Source organism: Mastigoproctus giganteus, chromosome 7 (assembly GCF_048544385.1).
Source record: "Mastigoproctus giganteus isolate SK-2022 chromosome 7, ASM4854438v1, whole genome shotgun sequence".
Lineage (NCBI taxonomy): Eukaryota > Metazoa > Arthropoda > Arachnida > Uropygi > Thelyphonidae > Mastigoproctus > Mastigoproctus giganteus.
Window position 1 is genome coordinate 50,627,410 of NC_143581.1, and position 24,835 is coordinate 50,652,244.

At 38.7% G+C, this 24,835-nt stretch overlaps 1 protein-coding gene across 1 annotated transcript in view; it reads right to left on the reverse strand.

The window, feature by feature from the left end:
• The window catches only part of LOC150082887 (uncharacterized), a 96,238-nt gene that overhangs the window by 24,270 nt on the left and 47,133 nt on the right, over positions 1 to 24,835 (reverse strand). Inside the window, exons 2-3 of the mRNA XM_090378311.1 lie at positions 7,442 to 7,492; positions 7,271 to 7,351 (exon numbers count right to left, since the gene is read on the reverse strand). Of these exons, the coding sequence (XP_090234437.1) occupies positions 7,271 to 7,351; positions 7,442 to 7,492 (132 nt within the window). The remainder of the gene's footprint in view (positions 1 to 7,270; positions 7,352 to 7,441; positions 7,493 to 24,835) is intronic.

Consider the following 24,835-nt stretch of genomic DNA (forward strand, 5'->3'; position numbering starts at 1 on the left):
AATTACGCCTTCTCTGCTGTTTATAAGTACACCATCGCTATTCTTCAGTTTCAGTATCATTTGTCTTTAAATCTCTAATTAATCTCTAATAAATAATAGATTAATTAGATAAAATGTTTAAATAACGAGAAGACTATTGTTACTTATTCTCAGTGAGCACCACCACCACACAGACGGCACCGTTCAAGGCTGGTTGGCCTTTAATCGGTGGGTGGGCAGGTACCCTGGTATTGCAGACATGACAATCCAGTTGTGAAGATAATCACACAATATGAGAGATACTAAATCTCTCATATTGCGTGATTATCTTCACAACTGGATTGTCATGTCTGCAATATTTGGAATGAATGGATGGGTGAAATGGGAAGGGTTTTTTTTTTTTTTTTTGTGGCTGATGCTGTATAAGCTTGCTTTCTTGCATCATATGCTAAAAAAAAAGGAAAAGGAAAGAGGGAGATAGAAGATAACCAATAAATGCACAATAAGGTATAAATAATTACAAAATTGACAAAATAAGGATATTGCACACAACTTACAACACCGGCCTCTCTCATCAAGTGTCAATGGCCAGAATTTCAATCAAAATAGCAACATGTGTCTTCATTTCTGGTGTAAACCACAGGCCAAGGGTAAAAAGCGTAAACATAAATAAAAATGAGAATAAAATTTTGAAGTATTTAGCTAAATTTTTCCCGCCTTTATCTGATGTAGTCTGCCGTTACCTTCTTTTGACATTCTGAAGTAATTTTTATTTTAAAGGTTACTACGTTTTGCTCATATTACGGCTGTCTTCTTTTTTGGCCTTTGGCTTTCCGTGTGTTTCGAACTGCCATCTTTATTATTATTATTATTATTATTTATTATAATATGCATATATATAAAAAGTGATGGTTAGTAATTTAAAGGTGAACTGTACAGACTACAATATGCAAAAGTTCTTAAGTGAATCCATTTCGAGATATTGCACATTTCTAGTTGGGATCCACCACTGACGTGTTTGTTTAGGTTAGTTATGCTTATTCTTTCCGTTTCTCCTATATCAGTGCTCTGATTGCTGTAAAGAGGTTACAGCAACGAAGAGTATGCGGATATGCACTTCACGTATGGTAAAGCCAATGGCAGTGCACTTGAGATTGCACGTTTGTACCAAGAAGCATTTCCCTGCCGAAGGCAGCCCAACAGGCGTACATTCATCAGGGTACATCAACGCCTTAGAGAACATGGGCGCTTCGCACATGGAGTACGAGCAGGTAGGTCCAGAAGCATAACACCTGATGTTGAGGAAAGGGTGTTAGAAAGAACATCATGTAACATCTCTAAAATCCTGTGGTGTTGAAACCAAAAATTAAAAATGTATTATCTTATGGTTAATAAAACTACCCTTAGCAAAGGATTCACAGCTTTTTGTTAAACTAGTGCTCCCATAGTCAGTGGCGGATCTTAACAGAAAATGTGCATTATCTCGAAAACGGTTCATTTGCGGCCCGATGTTCACTGGGACTTTTTTGATTATTTTAGTTTGTACTTTTCATCTTTAAATTACTGACCATCATTTTTGAAACACCCTGTATATATATATTTTTTTTTAAAATTTTTTTTCCATATTACATTGAATATTTGTTCAACATTATTCATTATTTAATATTGAATATTTGAATTCAACATTGTTCATTATTTAATATTGAATATTTGAATTCAACATTGTTCATTATTGAATATTTAATAAGATTTTCCATATTACATTGAATCTTGAAGGAGGCTGCTTGGCACATATTAGTAATGACTCTCCCAATCTTTACATCATCTTCAAATTTTGACAACATTCCCTTTATCCCATCGTCGATTTCGTTTATGAAAATTAGAAACAACAGTGGTCCAAGAACTGACCCATGGAGGAACGCACTTCTGACTTTACACCAATCTGAAGAATATACATTAATGACAACCCTATGCCTTCTGCTCCGCAGACATCCTGCTGTCCATCTTATAATATTGCCAGTAATCCCAACATGTTCCAGCTTATACAGTAACCTCTCATGAGGTTACTGTATAAGCTGGAACATGTTGGGATTGGTATAAGTTCGACATGTTTCCAGTTTTAAATGATTTCTGCTCCAGAGTTAATATTGAAGCAAACAAAAATCTCTTTACTGAACACTTGGATGGTTTTCTAATGCACTTTTCACATTATTTCGAAGATCTTGATTTTACAAAGTTCGCGTGGAAACAGAATCCAATTGTCGAAGAACAAGATGATGAATTTGGATTGACAACTATTGAAAAGGAAAAGTTGATAGAATTATCATGCGATACTTCATTGAAACAAAAATTTCAATGAAGTATCGCATGATACTTTGGCACTTCTCCAGTCCAAAGAAATTTTTCCCGAGTCCAATTACGCCCTCATAATTAATATTATGAGGGCATGGTTCAATGTACTCCCCGGCTGACTCCCTCAAAATCAGTGCTATATGCTATCACCTCCAAGAGCCTTACTTAATTTAAGCTCGAAAGGTTTCTAATAAATAATCTGAAATTTTAGTATCACTAATTTCATGTTTTACAGCTTCACTCGCACAGCCTCTCCTCAGCATGAAGGGTATATCGTCAGTAAAGAATGATGCGAAGTACTTATTCAATTTACCAGCAACGTCATCTGGGTTATCTAAGACTTTCCCACACTCAGTACACAAGGCACCAATATGATACATTTTATTTTTGTATTCACATACAGGAAAAAACTCTCCTTGTCTCCTTTCTTTGCTGCCGTAGCCAGTGCTTTCTGATACTCAGCCTTCAACGCCCTAACATTTTCTGTGGTACTGTTGCAGATCAACTTGTGGCTGTTGTAGGCTTCAGTACTTTTCAAAGCTTTGTAATTCTTCATGCCATCTTTTTCTGATCTGTTGGACTGGATGACGCCGTTTTCGTCTCTTTCGGCATTCACCTCGTGCTAATTTTTTAAATGGTGTTCGTGGCTTCTGTGATTTTTGCTTTAAAAGGTATTCCATAATTCTCATGTATTCATTCTTCCTCTGCAACCCCGCCTAATTCATAGATGCCGTGTAGCACCTTTGTCATAGTCCCCTTTTTGAAATTAAAACCGGTGACTTTACCTTTTTAGTTACTGCAACATCTTTCTTCATCTTACAACCAACAACTACGTGATCACTGCTTGCCACTGATTCTGTACTTTAAGTTCTGTGATGTCATCTGATTCTTGAGTAATGAGGCTAGAATATTATTCTTAACCATAGATTACTAACATGCTGGTACAAATAATAATCATCTAGTTTATTTAAAAATTTTGTTCCTCATGGCGATTTTCCCCTCCTACTTATTCTAATTAATTAGAGGCAGAGTGAAGTCACTCATTATAAGAAATTCAACTTGCTTGCCCGTTCCATCCATCTGCATATAGACACTCTTCACAATCTTCTGGTCTGTAAATTACCCACTTAAATTACCCACTATGCCAACGGGCATGAACCAGCAAAAGCTCTTTTCGCACTGAGGCCGCTTTGATATATTATTAGTTAATTAATTAGTAATAAATAAAGTAATTATTTACTTTTCGCTTCTTTAATTATGGGAAATAAATTCACTTTAATTTAGAAAAAAAAAAATTGAACGTGGCTGTGATGTAATGCACTGTATGCTTTACCTAACTCTTATTACTTACTAGATATGTAATTGTTGAAGAAAGAAAGTACAATTTATACGAGAAGTCAGAAAATATGATTCTTTTCATGAAAGAACGACGAAAATGCACTGGCTGACCAAAAATGTTTAAACACCTTTGTTTTATTTTGACATTCTACTAGTGGAGAAAACTGTTTAAAGTTGTTAACACACAACACACGCTGATCACTGAATTCGTGGAATGGCAACGCCACGACCACTGACGTGTCCGCGAACTCCCGGTAAATGGCAAAGGAGTATATGCCCATGAATACGCCGACACAGTTGCTAGTTCTGATAGTAGTTTATAAAGTGGTCTTGACTTACTGTTGGTGTGAGCCATTTTGTGAGCTGCATAATGGAAGATTTGAAGACCGAGCAACGTTTTATTATGCGTTACTGTGTTCGACATGATATGAGTGAGACATTGTGAGGAAATGTCAGGGTGTTTGAAGAAAACTGCAATTTTCAAGTGGCACAGGCATACTAACGAAGCTCGAGAATCTGTGGTTAACGACCCAGAGTTTGGACATACTACGGCTTCCACCACTCCCGAGCAAATTGTGAAGACCCAGGATATTCTGTATGAAAACAGCAGAATTACATTCCGTCAGCCAAACAACAGAATGTCATTATAATATGGCAGAGCACACGAAATTGTCACAGAGTACCTTAAAATGTCACGAACCTCTGCTAGTTGGATTCTTACACTATTTGACTCTTGATCAAAAATAAAACCGAGTGAAACTGTTTAGAAATTTTAACGTAGTTTTGAGACACGGTGAAGAACGACTTAGTTGCACAGTGACTGGTGATGAGACATGAATCAGTCATTATGATCCAGAAGCAACAACAATAATCATCTAGTGAATGGATGCGTCACGATATTCACCACTTCAAAAAAGGCGCCTCCGTAGCCAGGTGGGAAGGAGCAGCAGTGCGTAGCACACGCTTCTTGATTAGACCGGGGTTCGAGCCCGTCACCACCAAATACGGAGGATGTGGAAAGGTCAGGGAATGACCACCGCATATCCCGGAGCAATACGGCCTTAGTTGCTAATGCTCCTAAAAACCAAATAACAAACAACAACCACTTCAAAAAACGTTTGAAAGCTAGCGTCTCTGTTGCAAAACAAATGGCTGCGATCTTTTTCGATTGGGAAGTATTCTCTTGCGGTCTTTGTACCACAGCAAATAGCAACACAATGCTCAGTCTTCAGATCTTCCATTATACAGCTCACAAAACGGCGAGCTGTATAATGGAAGATGCACACTTACAGCGCGTAACTTAAGGCCACTTTGTATGTACCAGGCATGTCAGAACTTACAATTGTCCGAGTATTATTAGACTTACACTATCCTGCCATCTACTGGTAATTCTTCAAAACTTAAGTGATTGTTCGGTGGCGCTGCCATTTCGAGAATTAAATGATTAACCTTTGTACAAAAGCATCGAAGGTAGTGTGGTACTCCTGATTTCTCTATAAATCAACATATCTCAATGTCTTTTCTGGCTTAACGGAGTGATTTTTATTTTTTATAATACACAATGCCTGATTTGGCATTGTTGAGCATCAAGAATTGATTTTGGATGAAAACTGATATTTTATGTAATATTCTTTTCCAGCTGATAAAATTCACACACACACAAAAAAAGAAAAAAAAAATCACATATCAACTAGTATTGTACTTAATATTTCAACAAATATTGCTACTACTGATCATGTTTCTCTGCTATGAAACAAGGCAGTTAGCAGTAGTGGAATTTTAATTTAAGTGCAATATAATGTTTTAAAGTGTATACGACTATCAGTCTTTCATTATATGATAGACTGATTATATTCAAATAATACCCTATAGTTGTGAAATAACAGGAAAATATTTAAAAAGTTTTAATTTTTAACTCGTCAGTTGTACTTTAATTACTTCATAAAATGTTTTCTTGTTAATACCCTTCTCCTTAATTTCTTCATTTATTTATTATTATTATAATATATTTTTTGGCTATTATGTATTGAGAAGCTGACGATTTATTATATACAACTGTACTACTTCATCATTGTTTGATTATTTTTGCATTACTTTCCATTTTATACTTGATTTGTTTATCATTCTCAGGATATTAATAGTTACCATCTAGGCCCGTGGTTTCCAATCATTTCCCTTTCACGGCACACCTCTTCCTCCCCCCCCCTCCGGTCCTCTTCCTTCCCTTGTGTATTCAATGCTGATTATAATTCACTTATTTGCTTAATACAAGTCTCTGTGAACACAGCTCTTATTTTGTGATTTTTTTTAATTTAATTTATTTTAAGCAGTAGTCACTAAAATTTTAAATTTAATATTACAAGGTGGATACGAATATTAAGAAACGTTAATGAAAGATTTGTTACTAATGGATATGATGCAATCGTTCAATTCTGGCAAGGTTGGAGTTACTGGGGTGCAGTGAGACAAGTTATTGCAGGGACCCAGACTACCTAAATCCAGCATTAAGTACTGGGATTGACAGGTAGATATGTAGACGCGGAGATCTGCATCTGGAAATTTCGCATGACTTTTTTGGCTTGAGTGTTTTCGTGGTTAAAAACGCACAATCTCCCATTCGATAGTAGAGCTGAATGTGTTAAAGTTTTGCGGCACAGCTTTTGTGAGTGTCTGTTCTAGATTGTCTGCTGTTAATAAAGGATTTCGTAGGAACAATAAAATTATATATATATATATATATATATATATATATATCCAATATTTTAAATAAAATAAAATAAACCATTAAATAAATCAAAATAAATTAAAATAAATATAGACTGACCATTATGGCCCATATCGACAGAGGACCACGAGGCCAATAATGGTCATGGAATCGCTGCATTTCAATCGCTATACAAATCGTCGCCATGGTGAAAAGATCGAAGTACCAATTCACCCTTCCTCCCTCCAAGTCCTGCGATTGAAATGCAGCGATTCCATGTCCATTATTGGCCTCGTGGTCCTCTGTCGCTATGGGGCATAATGGTCAGTCTATATTTATTTTGATTTTGTTATCGTTTGGTAGTTCCTTTAACCCTCTTTTGGTGATATTTCACGTCTTTCGGAACTGGTACCTCTCGGGGGGGGGGGTACCGCTAAATTATTATATAATTGGCATTATCCTAAAATTTGTATAGTTTTTATTAATCGGATTTAAAACTCGAAATTATACAAGGATTATCGGGCTACTATTATGTCTATTCTTTTTTTTTTCGTTCGTTTGTTTATTTGGGTTATTTTTATGTTAATTTTCGCTCTACAGTTTTTGCCGTACTACTGGCTAATGATTTATTTTATTTAATTTAAAATATTGGATGTATTTCAGCTTCATATGGAGGAATTGAATGTCGCTGCCTCTAATGAACGCCTAATTATTTATTTATTTATTTATTTTATTATAATTTAATTTATGTTAATATTTAATATAATTCAATGATAGTATGTATATATATATATATATATATATATATATATATATATATATATATATTTTTTTTTTTTTTTTTTAATCAAAAACGAAGTTAATGATATCTTGGTATATACTAGCAATACAACTCACCTTGTATATTCCGAGAATGGGATGGCGTATGCGTATCTAATGGTGCTTTGTTTAAAGGGGTCAGACTTGTATGAGAATAAGCTGCAATGAAATTTGGAATACATGGAATTAGCAGTCTGAAACTCATTGTTAGAGTTCTTTGATCGTAAAAGAAATTTGTGATTACCTTACCTTGTGGATAAACAGGTGAAGTGGAACTCCATGGTCCTTTGTAAGAGCTTTCTAAATAAATAAAAATAAAAAATAAAATAATATATATACAATAGTCTTATATATAAAATATGATACATATAAAAACAACAAAATTAATGAAAATTTAAAGAAAGCTGGAGAAATTGGCAAAAGTTGAACATTAACATTTTTCCTCCTAACTATATCTCTGCTACTCCTCAGGGGCTTTGAGCAGACACATAGCCATAAAAGAGGAATGCTTTATACATACCCGTTTCTGTAATCTCTATACCAGTTTTGCTGGGTTAATTACTTGGTGGATAATTTGGAATTATAAGAGTAAATGTACTTATTATTATATAAGTACTTAATTTTAAATAAACAGGGTGGTTTACGTATATTACAGTAAACTGTGATAGGAGATTCAAAGCCCTACGGGTATGTAACAGATTGAAATATCATAGTATGTTACCTCCATGTCCTGTGGTGGTCAATCTGAAAATATTCAAATTCCCGCCAAAGTTTAGATTTTGTGTGTGTGTGTGTGGTACTGTTTATTGCGCAGTCATATCAGGTTTTGACCGCGGCGTGATAGTTAACCTTGCCGTAGGCAACGTCACATTCTTTGCATTCCTGACCGTGGGCTGGTGTTGATTGTAATTTAGAGCTTGTGTTGTGGGAAGGAGATACAATATGATATCTAACCACGTTAAATATGTTAGAAATAAATGGTAATAATTGGCATGGTGTTTATTAAAATAAATAAAATGGGAAAAGATGGGGTGTTAGTTATTAAATTAAAATTATATGTGTTATCCGTAGGGTGTGGGCTGGCAACGCTTTTCTAAGGCATGACAGCCCTGTATGTGCCCTTGGGGATGACTATTTACAAATATATACAGCCTCTTTCATTGTGAATATTAACTCTGTGTTTCCGTATTTGTAATTAAATCTCGATTTAGTGGAAATGCATTATACATATATGGTGATGTAGACCTGTGTTTTTACATCGTGGTGTTAATAACTCTGCTTGTGGGGAATTATGAATTTGGACATCCAGGGTACCGTGCGGATAGGTGTCGAGCCACACCTATGCGCAATTAACCTGGGGTTCAAAAGAGGGCCAAATTATAGCTCTAATTAGAGTTATGTTCAGTGGAAAAAATAGTATCATAGAAAACATCAGGACTAATGTGAGTTGGTTGATGTATGTGTTTAGCTTGTTCGGCTGCATTTGTCTGATGTAATTGTCAGGTATTTTGTTTTTTGATAAGGGTATTTTTCAGTTTTATTAAAGCTGTTATAATGCTTTCTGGGCTATTACATATGTATATAATTCTGTTTGTTTGGTCAGAAACCAATTCTGATAACGTTTCCGTGTATATTTTTGGCTAATTTAGTTTCCCAGTTTGTTAGTTTAATTGCTGGGAAGCCGAACAGGTCTCTTTTGTCGTAGTGTTTGGTGTATACAAAATCGTTTGTTATTGTGATTTGACTATCTAGGTAGGTGGCTTATAGGTTGCTTTCTGTGTTGGTTCTTTCTATAGTCAAATCTTCTGGATAGATTTTCTTAGCTATGTTGTCGAAATCTGTATGGTTGATGACTAATACATCATCTATGTACCTGTAGTATGTGATGTCCTCTTTATATTTATTTTCATAAAAGTGCAAGTAGAGGTTGGCTATGGAGCATGAACTACTTGAACCCATAGCCACGCTTCTTATTTGCATATAGATGCTATTGCCCATCTGTATGTAATTGTTTTTCACAATAAGGTTGATAAGGTCTTTCCAGTACTGTTTTTTTACATCCTAGTTTATCTTGATATTCTACGTAATATTCGGATAGTACTTTTATCAAATTGTCGTGTGATATACTAGTGAATAAGTTTTTGAAGTCATATGTGTATACATTGTTGATGTGGTTATTTCTAATATATTCAATGTACTGTGTGTTATTGGAGATAAATTTTGCGTATGTAAATATTGTTAGTTATAATTTGGATTCCATTATTTTTCTAATCGTATTGTTGTAGCTGTTTCTGCATGCGGTGATGAACCTTTTTCCTGTAGGGTCTTTGTGGAATTTGGGAATCCAGTAAATGTATACATATAGGGTGTTGTCCATTTTTAATTTAATTTTCTTGTGTATTGCTATTAGTTTTTTAGTGATTATGTTTGGGGTGAGGCTGATTAACTTATAGATGTCACTGTGGTCCAATTTCTGTTTTAGGGTGTCTGTATAGAATCTCTTACAAATGATGCTGAGTTATTATTGGCTTTGTCTATATTGGTGATAAAGAACTTGTTTTGTAGGTTTTTGATTTTTTTTGCTTAATACTATTTAAATTGTATATCTTGTGGTCATGTTGGTGTGTCATGATGTCTCTGAATCTAGTTAAGATAAGTTTAGTTTAGTGGTAATATTAATCCATCTTTGAAATGCTTCAACTGGGGTGTTGTATTTGTATGCGAATTGCAATAGATCCATATTAATTAACTTGTGTATATTTTTTAAGTAAATTTTGGAGTTGGGTCTGAATTTTGTTCCTTTGCTCATTACTTCTTGTAGGGTATTCTCTTCTATAATTTTAAGGTCGCCAGTTAGTATGTGGTTGTGATGTGGATCTATATAGTTTTTGTATTTTTATATAATAACTTAACCTTGATAAGAGAATTAAACATATAAACACGAGGATTGTTCCAAAAGAAAGGTAACGCTTTTTTATTTTGAGAAATATTTTTACTGAAAATAAAAATTGCACAAAAATGATTAGTGATGCATCTGTTAGACACTTCTGCCAATATTTGAGATAAGGGCATCTGTCCCTTTTGTATAAAACGAAGGGACTTCATATATCAACTATGATATCACCGAAAATTTTACTTCATCTGCTATAAAGCATTGCCCTAACAGATGCTTCTTCAGAGCAAGAAACAGATGAAAGTCCGAGGGGCCAGGTCTTCGCTGTGCAGTGGATGTTTCAGTACTTCCCAATTGTAACATCGTAACTGTGCTCTTGTGCAAGCGAGTGCTTGGGATGTTGCATAATCATGGCTCAACACCACTCTTGTTTATCAGCTTATGTCGCTTGTTTCTTAAGGATTTCCTTAGCTTTCTTTAAGCGTATTTCAGTAGCGACTACTAACATCGATGTTGGATCTCTTGGACATAAAATCAACAAGCAGGAAATCCTGACAATCCCAGATGATAGTTAACAATTTTGTTTGGCTATTGGAAGAGTCTGAAATTTCTTGGACCAAAATTCCAGGATGCTTTCGTGTTTTTGAATCTCTCTCTCTCTCTCTCTCTCTCTCTCTCTCTCTCTCTCTCTCTCTCTCTCGTAGTAATTAGCATAACCAGGCTCACCTTTCGTCTACAATTTTCTTCCATAATTTACGGCAGTGGTCTGGACCCACCTGCATGATGCCCGTACCCGGAGATACTGACCTGCCCCCCCCCCCCCTTCAACTCCTCTACTGACTTGTGAAACGGCCACTTCTCTCTGCTGTCCTGGCTCCTTCGTCATATGCTGTATCAGGACACTTTACATTAAACACATACCTGTGTTTCAGACAGGTATATTTTTACTTCCGGTATCAACAACTCTTAACAATTGAGGAAACGAATCACACTTTACACCCTAGTGACCATGTCTGTGTGGGCTTTGCCACGTTTGCTAACTTGTACGACGTCACCAGCACCATCCGTAACCAATAACAAAAGCAAAATGTATATAAATATCTACAATGTGTCAGATGCATCTGTTGAAATCTTTTCAAGCAGAAACATGTTATCTCTCTTTTGGAACAAACCGTGTGCATTATATTTTCTAAGTCTGCATGGAGTTGACGTTTATTCAAACACTAACCACTTACAATTGTCCAATGGGAAAACTAATATATCTCAGGTTTTGTTACAATAATGTTTTTTTATCCTTCATAGCACTATGCAACTGTTAGAGCAGGATCATGTCATCATAATGTTACTCATATCTCATTACGTCATTCTACTCCTCTTATCGAGATGCTCTTATTGTCTCTTCCTTTTCTAAGAAATGTAGTCTTTTCTGTTCTAACCATTTTGGTTAACTGTTCTGGCCAATAATTTTGGTCATAGTGATTGTAATAATTCCAGTTTACAAAATGAGATAGAACTGATCCCATTAGTTTCCATCCCATTGCCACTGTTCAACGCTGTCACCAAAAGCTTCGAAATGCTGATTTTCAAGTACCTCGGTATCTATCTTTATCGTTTTAGTGATAGCTACCAATAGGTTTTCTTTATTTAATCTGCTTGAAATAGCTGCTTAGTAATCGTCTTTTAGTTGTTGTCGTTGAAGGCGAAGCTCTATTTCCTTTTAATCGATTATGATACACAAGGTTCTCCTTTAGGCTCTCATCCGTTTATACTACATACATTAAAACGATTTTCCGTCCGTGTTCCCGTCTGTAACCATTGATTGGAAACTGTTAGCTTATGATCTCGATTCTAGATCTTTACAAAGTTAAGTCGCTCTCTAACGCTGATAGAGAGTGAATAAATAACTTGGTTAAGTTTTTAATTTAAAAAAAGAATCGCGAGTTTGTCTTCTTTTTTTCTTTCGTTGGTTGAAAAAGAACATGTTTCTAAATACTTCGATGTTTTCTCTCAAAATAAAATGAAAATTTAGACTCGTCGGCTGGCCTATACAATATGAACCTTGCTGGAGTCAACTGTAGCACGTTACAATTTTCCTGCCATGCCATTATTAAAAAAAATGTTCTTCATGTTAAAATCACCAAATAGTCAATTTAAATTGGTAAGTTTTAAAAGAGACAATAAATTCAACGTATTTTAATGCACTAGTAACTTAATAGATATTCATCTGCAGTACAGCGAAACATATATAAAGTTCAAGAAAACTAAATTTTAATTTATGCTGTAAAAAATTTATAATGTGCAATACACAAACTCCACTTACAACTCTAAGCAAAATCCTTCATTTCTACGGTTCCCTACATATGGTTCATGCTCAGACATCTCTTCGCCCCTATAGCAACTAAGGTAGATGGAAATTTAAAGTATTACAATTGATTCTGGGATCTTCCTATACATATGTTGTTTCAGCCATATTCTAGCACGGTAGAGGTGAAAAGAAAAAAAACCTGTATTTAGGGTTACTCGAGAACACTCTCATCCATCCGTGTGTATTATGTCCATAAATTGCATGTTTTCTCTGGGTTGGTTTGCCTGTTTTTCTGGACGAACAGGCAAAACCCGAGTTTCCGGAAAAAAAAAAAAAAAAATCCGCTGTCCTGGTTGAAGCCACAGAGTGAAAAAATTTCATAGAAGTTCCTCGTATCATTGAAGGGGAGTTGAACGTGGACCTTTTTTTTTTTCTCTGTGCTGGGAGGGCGGTAATTAGCATTAGTAGAGGAATATGATGCAAGAAAGCAAGCTTATGTAGCATCAGCCAAGGGGAAAATGAAAAAAAAAAAAAAAAAAAAAAACCGCTCCCATTTCACCACTCCATTCGTTCCAAATACCTGTCCAGATCAGTCTTAAATTTATTTAGGCTATCAACTTCCACAACAAAGGATGGAAGTCTGTTCCACCAACCACCACAACAAAGGATGGAAGTCTGTTCCACCAACCAACTACCAACCACCGCCAACTGGACTCACCTTCCAGTCTCACTTTGCCAGGATGAGACAGAAGACGTACGCGGCACTTTGGGCAGTGCGTCAGGAGCTCGTTGGTGTGCATCAGCCAGTTTGTCGGTACATCCTGAGGTGCATTACGCCTATCCCTCTCTACGGATCTGAAATTTGGTCATCTTCTCCTGCTTTCCACCTAAAAAAAAAAAAAAAAAGTACTCAGTCTGGAATATTGGTTGCTCAGATGGATGAACAGGGTGGTGGGTCACCCTTTTACTATCTCTAGATCCATCCTCCAAGCTAATATAGGGACCACTCCTTGGAGACTTCTCATTACCACAAGAAACGTACTCATGCTAGCTCGGCTTATTACAGGCCTAATAGATGCTCCATCTGTATCCACATTAATCTCTGGCACAAAGAAGACGAGGTGAACGCCGCGACTCCTGCCACCCTCTCCGGTTTACACTTACAAACACTGATTCCTTAGGGGCATGTTTCCGGCCAACTGCCTCCAAATCTATAATAAACTAGGCATCAACTCTGATAAGTTCTGTGAGGACAAGCTCTACAGGAAGGAATGCCTCAAGAACTGTTACCAACTATTGAACCTGTGACGACCGCCTACACCTGGACTTTTTGCCTGCTGCAATTTTTATTTTTTTCTGTTTATTTGTTTATTTTTTTATATATTTTTTAAATTCAGATGTCTATTGCTATAAACTTTGTTTTATTTGAAGCGTATGCAAGTTCAATTATGCAAATATCTCGGGTCGAGCACGCATGTACACTGTACTTGTGGTTTCTCGCTCCTCAGTATGTAAATCTCTCACCCTCCTGGCACACTGCCGTCCCGGGGTGATCCACAGTTTCTTGTGGTTAATAAACGGATAATAATAATAACTACCCGCGGGCCAAAGGCAAACTTCTGCACATCTATCCCACATCTGTCTTTCCTCAATTTGAATTTATGCCCTCTCAGGTGATTATTCTGAGCAAGAGGAAGAATCCCATCAGCATTGAACATGCTTAAACCATTCAAGACTTTATACACCTCAATCAGATCACCCCGCAGGTGCCTAGTCTCCAGACATGTAATTTGCTAAACTTAAGCCTTTCTTCGTAAGAGCAACCCTTTGTTCCATTCACTAATCTTGTTGTCCTTCTCTGTACTCGTTCCAACAGCTCTACATCCTTCTTAAAATGAGGCCTCCAGACCTGTAAACAGTACTCAAGGTGTGGACTGACCATTGCCTTATACAAGGGGATAATCACCCCCTTATCCCTGCTAGAAAAATTCCTGTATATCATTGACAAGACACTATGAGCTACTCCTGCAGACCATCTGCACTGCATTTATAACCATTATGCTACCGCAAGGACAACGGTAGAGGTAAACCAGTAGGTGGATTATGGAGTTCAAATCACAAGTCCTAAAAAGATTTTTAAAAATGTATATATACACACTGAATGGTCACTTTATTCGGTATACCTGCCCTTCTTATGAAATGTAGCGCTCCCTCAGTAACAACACTCCTTCGTACCATGCGATATAAAGGGGCAGGCAGATACGCAGAAATGCTGTTGTGTAGATCCACCGCGCGAATGGGCAAGACGAAAGTTATGTGTCTCTGAACGTGGCATAGTAATCGGTGGCAGACGCGTTGGTGTGGATATCTTGGACGCTGCAATCCTGCTGGGTTTTCATGCACGACTGTGCCTCGGTTGTATCCAGAGTAGTTCAATAACCAAATAACATTCAGCCAACGGCGATACTGTGGTCGAAAACAGCTCGTTGATTTGAGATGCCAATGGAGGCGGGCAAGACTAACGCAAGGGAACAGAAAGGCTGCAATCAGTCAGATAACCAACGAGGCATTTGATTTAACTAATGCCTAACTTGTCATACCCTGTCATGGATGGGATATCGCAGCCGACGACCGAACCAGAGTTAACTCCTGTCAGCAAAAATAAGGAGGCACGAAACACTCAAACTGGAACGCCCACACTCGAAAATTTGCCTAATCTGATGAATCCCGGTTACTGCTATTTCACTCTGATGGAACGACCAGTATATGACGAAAACAGCATGAGTCCATGGACCCATTCTGCCAGGTGGCAGCAATCTGGTGGTGGCGGTGTCACGCTATGGAGTGTTTTTTTTTTGGTGCTTTTGATACTAGTGGATTAACATTTGGATGCCAACGTATCTGGAAATTTTCGACCAGACGTATCCCTTCATGGCTGCAGTGTATCCATCTGCGAATGGGTTCTTCCAGCAGGATCATGTGCCATGTTACAGGAGCAGAATTATATGAAATGGGTTCAAAAACATGAGAGTGAATGCAGCCTACTGCGGTAGTCTTTCCAGTCATCTGATTTCAAACCAACAAGAGTTGATGACATCTGATTTGCGACTGTGAGAAGCAGTTGAGTCAGCATGGACCAGCGTCCCTGAGGCACACTTTCGATACCTCTTTGAGTCCGTGCCACGACGAATCCAAACTGTTCTGAGAGCTAATGAGAATCTACTCGCTATTAGTTAGGTTGGTTGGTTGGTTATTAGGAGTTTTATGGCGCATCAGCATCTAAGGCTATTGTGCGCCAGCTATTAGTTAGGTGTGCCTAATATTTTGCTGTACTGTAAATAAGGAAGATTTCCACTTTGTGTGTGTGTGTACACACACACACACACACACGGAGTGATCACTGAATTATGACTACCTACCTAATACTTCGTAGGTCCTCCTTTTGCCTTCAGTGCAGTTATCCGACGTGGCATTGATCCAACAAGATGTCGGAAGCGTTCGGGAGGTATGACCAACCAAGATGTGTGTAATGCGGTCAGCAATGCAGGTATGGAGGTGATTAGTGTATCCAGACGTCTGGTATGCCTTTCCATAGTGTCCCACAAATGCTCTATGGGATTGATATCGCTGGAGTTCGGAGGTCAATCGATATACTGAAAGTCAGAACTGTATTCCTCAAACCATTCCTGCACAGTAAGTGCCCTAATGCTTGGCGCATTGTCATCTTGGAAGACACTATCGCCATTCGGGGAAAAAAGTAGCATAGTGGGGTGTACATAGTAATCAAGCAGTTGACGACAGCGGAGACCATTGATACGTTGTTCCACATGCACTAAGTAAATATATAAATTTAAAAAAAAAAAAAAAAAAAAGTCCCCCCCCCCCAGCTGGCTTCCGTTTTCTAGCCACACCGACCCAGCTGGTCGAGATGCTGAGGTTTTGCAATTACTAATGACCTTACACAGATTGTTCATTTACCTACAAGAATACCGGACAATCCTAATCATACAGCCAATACGCTTGATCTTTTTCTCATAAACAACCCTTCTAAGTACACGGTCGAAGTGAAGAGGTCCTTTAGGCACTTCAGATCACAACTTGGTGATTGTCTCTTCTCCAATGGAACCTTTATCTCATGGCTATTCCCAACCTCGTGTTGTTTGGCATTACAAGAATGCAAAATGGGATGACCTGCGAGATTTCTTTTCTTCTTTTCCTTGGTCGGATTACTGTTTCAAAAGTTCTGATGTCAACGTTTGTTCAGATCGTGTCAGTGAAATTATTCTTGCAGGAATGGAATCCTTTATCCCACACTCCACTTTAAAATCCAGTCCTTTATCTAAATCTTGGTTGTCCAATAAATGTACTAAGGCTGGTCAAGAGAAGAATGTTGCATATCGTAACTGGCTTGTTTCTAATTCTTCAGTTTCATTTTCTGCCTACACCAAAGCTCGCTACAATTGAAAAGCAGTTATTAATCAGTCCAAAGTAGAGTTTGAACAGGCTAAGAGTAGAAAACTTGCTTCTTGCCCTAATGGTAGCCGAGCATTCTGGTCTCTTGCCAAAGCTATTGACCGCAACTTTTGCCCATCTCTGCTCCCACCTCTGTCCAAACCAGATGGTTTTTGTTGTCACTTCAGCCAAGGATAAAGCTGACCTGCTAGCATTCCATTTTTCTTCAAATTCAGGTATTATCAACGATGCCAGTATGGATTCCGTCAGTGTCGATCCACTGGTGATATTCTGGCTTATGTTACCCATTTATGGACTAATTCAATGGAAAGGTTCGGTGAAGTAGTTGCTCTTGACATCTCAAGGGCTTTCGATCGTGTTTGGCATAGAGGTCTTCTGAACAAGCTTCCATCTTATGGTTTGCCAACTGTTTTTAGTAATTGGTTATCCAGTTTTCTCTGTGATCGCTCACTGAGGGTGATGGTAGATGGCTCTCTGTCTTCTAACTTCTCTACTAATGCCGGTGTCCCACAAGATTCAGTTCTTTCCCCCATTCTTTTCCTCTTGTATATTAATGACCTTCTTCCATTGACTGGAAATCCTATCCATAGTCTTGCCGATGATAGCACATTGCATTCCACTTCCCATTTTGAGAAACCTTGCCCTGCTCAATTAGCTTCAACTTCTCGAAAATCTGCTACCAATTCCTTAAATGCCGATCTTCAGGTAATTCTCCAGTGGGGCAAAGACAACTTAGTTGATTTCAACCCTTCTAAAACTCAGTCTTGTCTTATATCTCGCAAAAAGGATTCTTCTGCTCATATGCTTATATTTAGTGACAACTCTGATTTCTAGGCAAAATGATATATCTCTTTTGGGGATTACCCTGACTTCTAATCTCTCTTGGCACAAGCACATTACAAATATTGCTTCTTCTGCATCTAAAAAACTTGGTTTTCTCTTTCGCTCTCCGCGTTACTTTTCTTCCAAACAGCTGCTCACTCTGTATAAATCGCAAATCCGCCCTGCCATGGAATATTGTTCCCACATCTGGGGTGGTGCCCCCAAAACCTCTCTCAGGGTTCTTGATTCCATTCAGAAGAGGGCCGTTAGGTTAATTAATGATTCATCTCTAACAGAGTCTCTGCACTCGCTGTCTCATAGACGTACTGTTTCTGCTGCATGCCTCTTCTACAGATACTCCCACGGGCACTGTTCTTCTGAATTGGCTTCTATAATTCCCGCTTTCTCTTTCAAAACAGTCCGAACACGTGCCGCCACCAGCCAACATCCATTTACTGTCCAACTTCAAACTCACAGAGCCAACTTTTTATCTTCCTCGTTTATTCATTCAACTGCCGTTTTCTGGAACAACCTTCCTTCATACGTATTTCCTGAAAATTACAGTCTACAGAAGTTCAAGTCCAATGTCAACAAATATCTTTCGTATTCTCAACCTCCAACCCAAGCACGGTACTAAGTACTTTAGGTTCTAATACCTCTCGTGTTTGGGGTTTACATAAAAAAAAAAATAAAATAAAAATAAGGGTGGTCTTTATGCAACAGTTGTGAGAAAGCCACTGACAGCTGATGTAACTGACCAGTTGAATGTCACATCGTTCTTTACAGATCTTTGTAAGTTAGTGGTACGGAAATTACAGAGGACTGTTTCTAGAAAAAATTGGGCCAGAAGGCCATGGAGTAGAAGGAACAGGCGAAGAATTGAAACAGCCTAACGCTTATCTGGAGTGATTCCCTTGGATTAGGGAAGCTCCAGTGTATCGCCAAACCTTAAAGGTACTGTAGTTCAAAGAACGAAGTCTGCCAAGGATAGACCGAACAGTCTCACTTCAGTGGCAGAGAAAGTCATGGAGGCATTGGTTAAGAATGCAATACTAACATATACTAACATATTGGGGTGAAGTTGTACCCTTCAAACTAGAAAAGAGACTTGTCAGTCGTATCAATTCCTTTACAGTTTGTGCATAGTGCCATATTCGACTTTTAAATTAGTATCGTCTTCTAAATGCGTATGTTGTTGAACACAATGTTGTTAACGTTCATTCGCGGAAATGTATAAAAACCTGATTTTATTTATCAGGATAAAAAACTCGAAATATTTAAAACAAACATACAACGAAATACTTAACAGAAAAAAAAAAAAAAAAAAAAAACTGTTCCAGGCTGGCGAAATCTTTATTCATCGTTAAAATATTGTGCATTTTCCTACATTAACAGTAAAAAACTCAACTGGATCGCGCCTTTATCAACGAGCGTTCAGATTGCTTCTTAGAAAAGAAGAGAAATCTGAACATTCGTATGTAAGTATCACTGAACGTTAAAGTGCAACTTTTTTAAACTAATTTCCCCGAAAATTCTGTGATCCACTTGGATCTCAAGTATAACAGGCGAGTCGATCATAATGCGTTTAAAATAGTTCTTTAATAAAATATATATTTAAAAAATAATTTTATCCATATGTAACTAGACATTGATCTATGAACAGCCCATGCGGGATCACTCGAGGACAAAACAGCCGATCCCAGTTAAACTGATCATCTGCTCTGTCATTGAGGTGATCTGGTTACTCCACGTCAATGAGTCCATAGCCCTAATAGAAAGTATTTAACTCAAATTCATCAACTTGCAAAAACGGTGTACGATGACGAACAGGCCGTATTTTATCTGTGTTTATTATAGGTGTTTAATTTTATAATTAAAAAGTAGTTTTAAGATGATAAACTGTATATAGATGAACAGCAACAGACACTTAAATAATTGCCGTTTAAGTGACCAGTCTACTTTTGCCAATATCCTTAATTATAAAATCGTATAGTCTGCTTAGAAAGTCAGTGAGATCCTACCCGTTCCCCTTAGCCGGTTAAATGATTTGGTCACTTTATAAGAACTATGGAGATTGATCAGAGTAGTGGCCAAATCACTTAACTGGCTATGGGTAACGGATGGGATCTCTTGCGCTTTCCAAGGAGATATGATTGTCGGTGCTCTTTTAGCAAGAGATACTGCATAGAGGAAGAATGAAGTCTTTAACGAATGGAAAAACGCTCAGAAAAAGATCCGCAACTGCTAATGTTTTTCCAGAAGAGACGTAACTGCAGCCGTAAATGTAAGGTGCTGAAGCGAGGTGCGCCATGTCTGGACTGGGTTATTACGTGTAATCAACAAAACAGTTAACTCCTACATTGATTGCCAGTATATTACAAGCCATCAGTACTCGCACCATGGGAAGAACCTGATAAAGAATGCGCTACTGCGGAAGTAGGAAATTCTGTAATGGATTCTTTCCTTCTCGCGAGTAGTGATGGCGTAAATCAAATTGTTATATTAGGGCCACTTGTAATTTCTTATGTGTAAACGTTTATATATTATGTCTGTAAATTGCGTGTATTCTGTGGTCAATTTGCCTGTTTTCCTGACGAAAAAAACTCCAGTTTCTGGAGGGGGGGGGGAGAACCTTGCTCTCTACGCCTGAGACCAACCACCTCAACCACGGAGTGGAAAAAAGCCCATTAAAGTTCCTCGCGTCATCAACGGGATTCGAACCTGGGCCTTTTCCACCCGGTGTGGGGAGGACGGCGACGATACCACTGTGCAGACTACTGATGGCGTAGAGTGTGTTTATTGTCAAACGGCACCAGGGGTTTCCCCCATCTCCGCGTGCTATACATTGTGGGTGTGAAACAGAACACTGTCAATGCCAGAGGTTTAAAAGTGTATGGATTTTGTATATGTGTAGTGCCGTGTATCGTTGTTCCTCTGGCCATTTAGCCGCTGGGCCCCTAATGGGACCCAACGTTGCCCCACTCCGCCCCGTGGAGGCAGACCAGGTACATCAGTATCATAGTTATTTACTCTGACAGGCCCTGCCACCTAATTTCCTGAGATTTCAGTGGCAAACTGAAATCTCAGGTGGCATAGTGATTGTGTGTGTGTGTGGTATCGCTGGTGGCTCCTAGGTATTTGCCCATCTCCACCGTGTTCATCTGTGTTGGTGCAGAACCTCTGCAGAGCGGGCCTCTGCAGTGATGGCATAGTGAATTCTTTGCTTCGTACAAGTACTGATGACGTACTACATCCTTTTGTTTTCTTGGTACCAATGTAGCCGGGAAATACGGCTGCCTTGGTGCCAAGAACGCAAAGGATGTACGTATAGTGCCAGTGCCTTGGGGACTGTAAGCTAGTCCCGGTGCCTGCAGGATGGTTCCTCTTGGAGGACTGCAGGAAAGCATCCTGCTCGATCAGTCCCCATTTATGCTTGGTTCGAGCCCATCACCACCAAATACGGAGGATGCGGAAAGGTCAGGGAATGACCACCGCATATTCCCGGAGCAATATGGCCTTAGATGCAAGTGCTCCTAAAAAAAAAAAAAAAAAAAACCAAACCATTTATGCTTTTGATGGAAGAGGCCACATATGGAGAAAACCACGTGAGGTACTGAACTCATCTTCTTGGCTGGTCTCAGTATCTCGCGACAATGCAGGCTGCTGGAGGTGTAATAGGGTGGAGCACGTTTTCGTGGCACTCTTTTCCCTGTTTCTGCTGGAGGGCATCGTATTGTCCAGAGTTCACCTGATAATATTGCATGTTTACCCTCTATTTTAGGAATAAACACGGGAAAGACTGCAGTACTGTGGTAGTATGAGTCCCGATTTACGCTTCCCAGCACGGATGGAAGAGTACCCATATGGAGAAATCCACACGAGGCTTAAGGCATCTGTCCTGGCCACCCCAGTCATCGGATGTCAATCCCATTGGGCATCTGTGGGATGAACTGGATAGACATCTTCGTCAGGATCCTCATCTGCTCACATGAATTCTAGTCTAGAATTGAGGAAAATTTTGGCGCATATGCCACTTGCGCTCGCATTAAAATTTAATTTCCCCGTAACTGACCTGCCAATTTTGCTCAGCCATTACTTACAGAACGCCGTGAGACAAACCGACCAGTTCCACTGAACAGCTAAATTTGTATTATCAACCAACTGAAATTTTCATTGATTTCGAAACAACTATTTATATATCAGTTAAAAATGTTTGATCAAAAGTTTAATTATAGGGTGTGGATTTAATTTGGTTCAGCAGAATGCAAATATCGGAATTACGACAATGTTTCTGGATTCCATATTGAATCCTGTCATGAGTTCTATCTCCCAAGAAACCAGGAACGATTCCTTCTTGAATTGGAAAACTATTATAAAGCTTTTACCAATTATACTCAAGAACTTTTTTTGTGACGTAGAAATTCCACTCCAACCTATAACTAACCATCAAAGTAATCTGCTCTTAGAAACCAACACATTTTTACAAACCCTCACCTGACTGGACCTGACTCTGCCATGGAACCTGGCTACACCATGGATAAGATCACCGGATTACACAAAGAAGAGATGAAGACTATGGCGCCAACTGGCGATCTTCGCTGCACATTCTTGTGTAGCCACTTTTAATCCCACTCCCATCATCCTCTTTTGCCTGATGGAATTATCTCCATTGCTCTGGTGGGATACATTCCTCTTCTCCCCTACACTTCTGTCTGTTTTCTCCTCTCCTGACACTTAACCCCACTAACTGTACTTTTTTTTTTTTTTTGTTAGTAGTCTCTGTCAGGAAGCTCAGGCGACCCTGGCAGAGACCAACCAGAGATCATGGGACTGCCTGGCTTACCTTGCAAAGGTAGTGGTGAGCAACGTGAGATTCCACTAGGACCCCGCGGCAGAAAGCCAGATGAATAACATTACACTACACTACACTACACTACACTACACTTACACAAAACAACACACAACTCACACTTCTGGTTTTTAGAGTTCTGTCTTACCGCACAAAAGAAACAATGGCGCAGATGTGCCCTACTTGCAAACCCAGCTGGGGTTTATCCCGCACCCAAGGAAATGCTAGCGGGATTACCATCCCGCACTTAAGTTCAGTGCCAGCAAGTATATGCTACCCCAGGAGGGGTTTTCAAATGAGAATATCCTAAAAGATATGATGATTATATGGTAGTAATCTGCAATTGCTGGGAGCAAGAGTGTTCATGGCTACTCTAAGAATGATGGGGACATTTTTAGAGTACCCTACCTTTTTTTTTTTTTTTTTTAGACCAATAAAAAAAAAAAGGTAGATTTTCCTTTTTTTTTAAATAAAGGTGAGTCAGAATGTAAGTGGTTGAAAGTAGTAAGAGACAAACTAAGTGTTTATTCAATAAGTATGCACGCGGGTGTGGATAGAAGACGAAGATGTGTCAGCTTCCTAGAGTTCTATAGAGATTTGGGATACGAGACATTTGTTTGATCTGTAATGGAAATGAATAATTCTTCATCCTCAGGATTGCTGAAAGAAAAAAAATGCCCCCATCATTTTAGAGTAGTCATGAACACTTCCTCCCAGAAATTGCAGATTACTACCATATACTCATATCGTACCCTACCCTACATCTAAAATGAAACAGATAAGTCAAGATACAATGAATAATTTGAAATTTTATTAGCTCATAGTGTTAGTAAAGTGGCAGTGTAGAATTACTATTAAGTGATCTGAAGTCAATATATTATTCTATTATTATATTTCTGCATATAAGTCTAAAAATAGTTATGCTGTAGTGCAAAAGTTATGTTAAGTGTGGTGTGGTGTGGTGGCAGTAGTTAGGTTGCTAATAAAGTGGCAATAATACATAAGTGTTGAGTCAAGCGGCACCAGTATTTCCCACAACTCCGCGATCAGAGTCTTGTGTTGAATATAGGAGGATTTCGCATTAACGCTTGCTGTATTAATGATATCGGAATAACTTGAAGGCAGTTTCCAGAGAAACCAACGAGTTATTAGGTCTTCAGTGGGAGGACAGTACAATGGTATCAAATAAAATGATAATTGAGGCACTGAGACTAAAATGCAGGTTTATATTTCAGTGCAAAAGCTAAAGATGACTGTAATGTTATAATATTAATAAATTAATAAAGTGGAATAGTATGCATAGCGTTTGGGATTAGGCACCACCGGTTTCCCACCGGTGGTGCCTAATCCCAAATTTCCCACATCACCGCCATAAGTACTCTGTGATACCATTGTAAAAGCCTGAAAAAGTATTGTATGTGTATTGTTTGTCTGCGCGGGTGTAGCACAGTGGTATCGTCACCGTCCTCCCCACACCGGGTGGAAAAGGCCCGGGTTTGAATCCCCTCGACGACGCGAGGAACTTTAATGGGCTTTTTTCACTCCGTGGCTGAGTTAGTTAGTCGGTCTCAGGCGTAGATAGCAAGGTTTCCCCCCAGAAACTGGGGTTTTTTCATCCAGCAAACAGGCAAATCGACCAGAGAACACACGCAATTTACAGACAAAATACATATGGGTATATATTAAAAATAATGGGTGGCCCTAATTTAATAATTTGTATGTGTATTGTGTTGGGTTCTGTTGTGTTCTGGCATTTGGACGCAGGGTCTCTGATGGGACCTCATGTTGCCCGCGCACACACCGCTAGGAAGTAAGCTTGGCAGCCCATTAATCTTTGCAATAAAGTGGCGTAGTGTTGAGGGCAAGGCCCCACCGGCGGTTTCCCACAACTGCGCCATCAGTATTCTTATGAAGATAACAGAACTATGTAGAAGCCAGAAGTGTGTGTAAGGCGTGGCCTGTGTAGTTTACTGCCCTCCTGATGATGTCACGGGCATGTAGAACCACTTCTACTATGGCTTTGCAGGTGTAATTGGGAAAATTACCTCTAGACTATGTTTGTTGTTTGTTTGTTTTGTTGGTTTTTAGGAGCATTAGCAACTAAGGCCATATTGCTCCGGGATATGCGGTGATCATTCCTTGACCTTTCCGCATCCTCCGTATTTGGTGGTGACGGGCTCGAACCCCGGTCTAATCAAGAAGCGTGTGCTGCGCACTGCTGCTCCTTCCCACCTGGCTACGGAGGCGCCCCTCTAGACTATGAAATACAATACAGGTATATAATGTATCACCCGAAGAAAT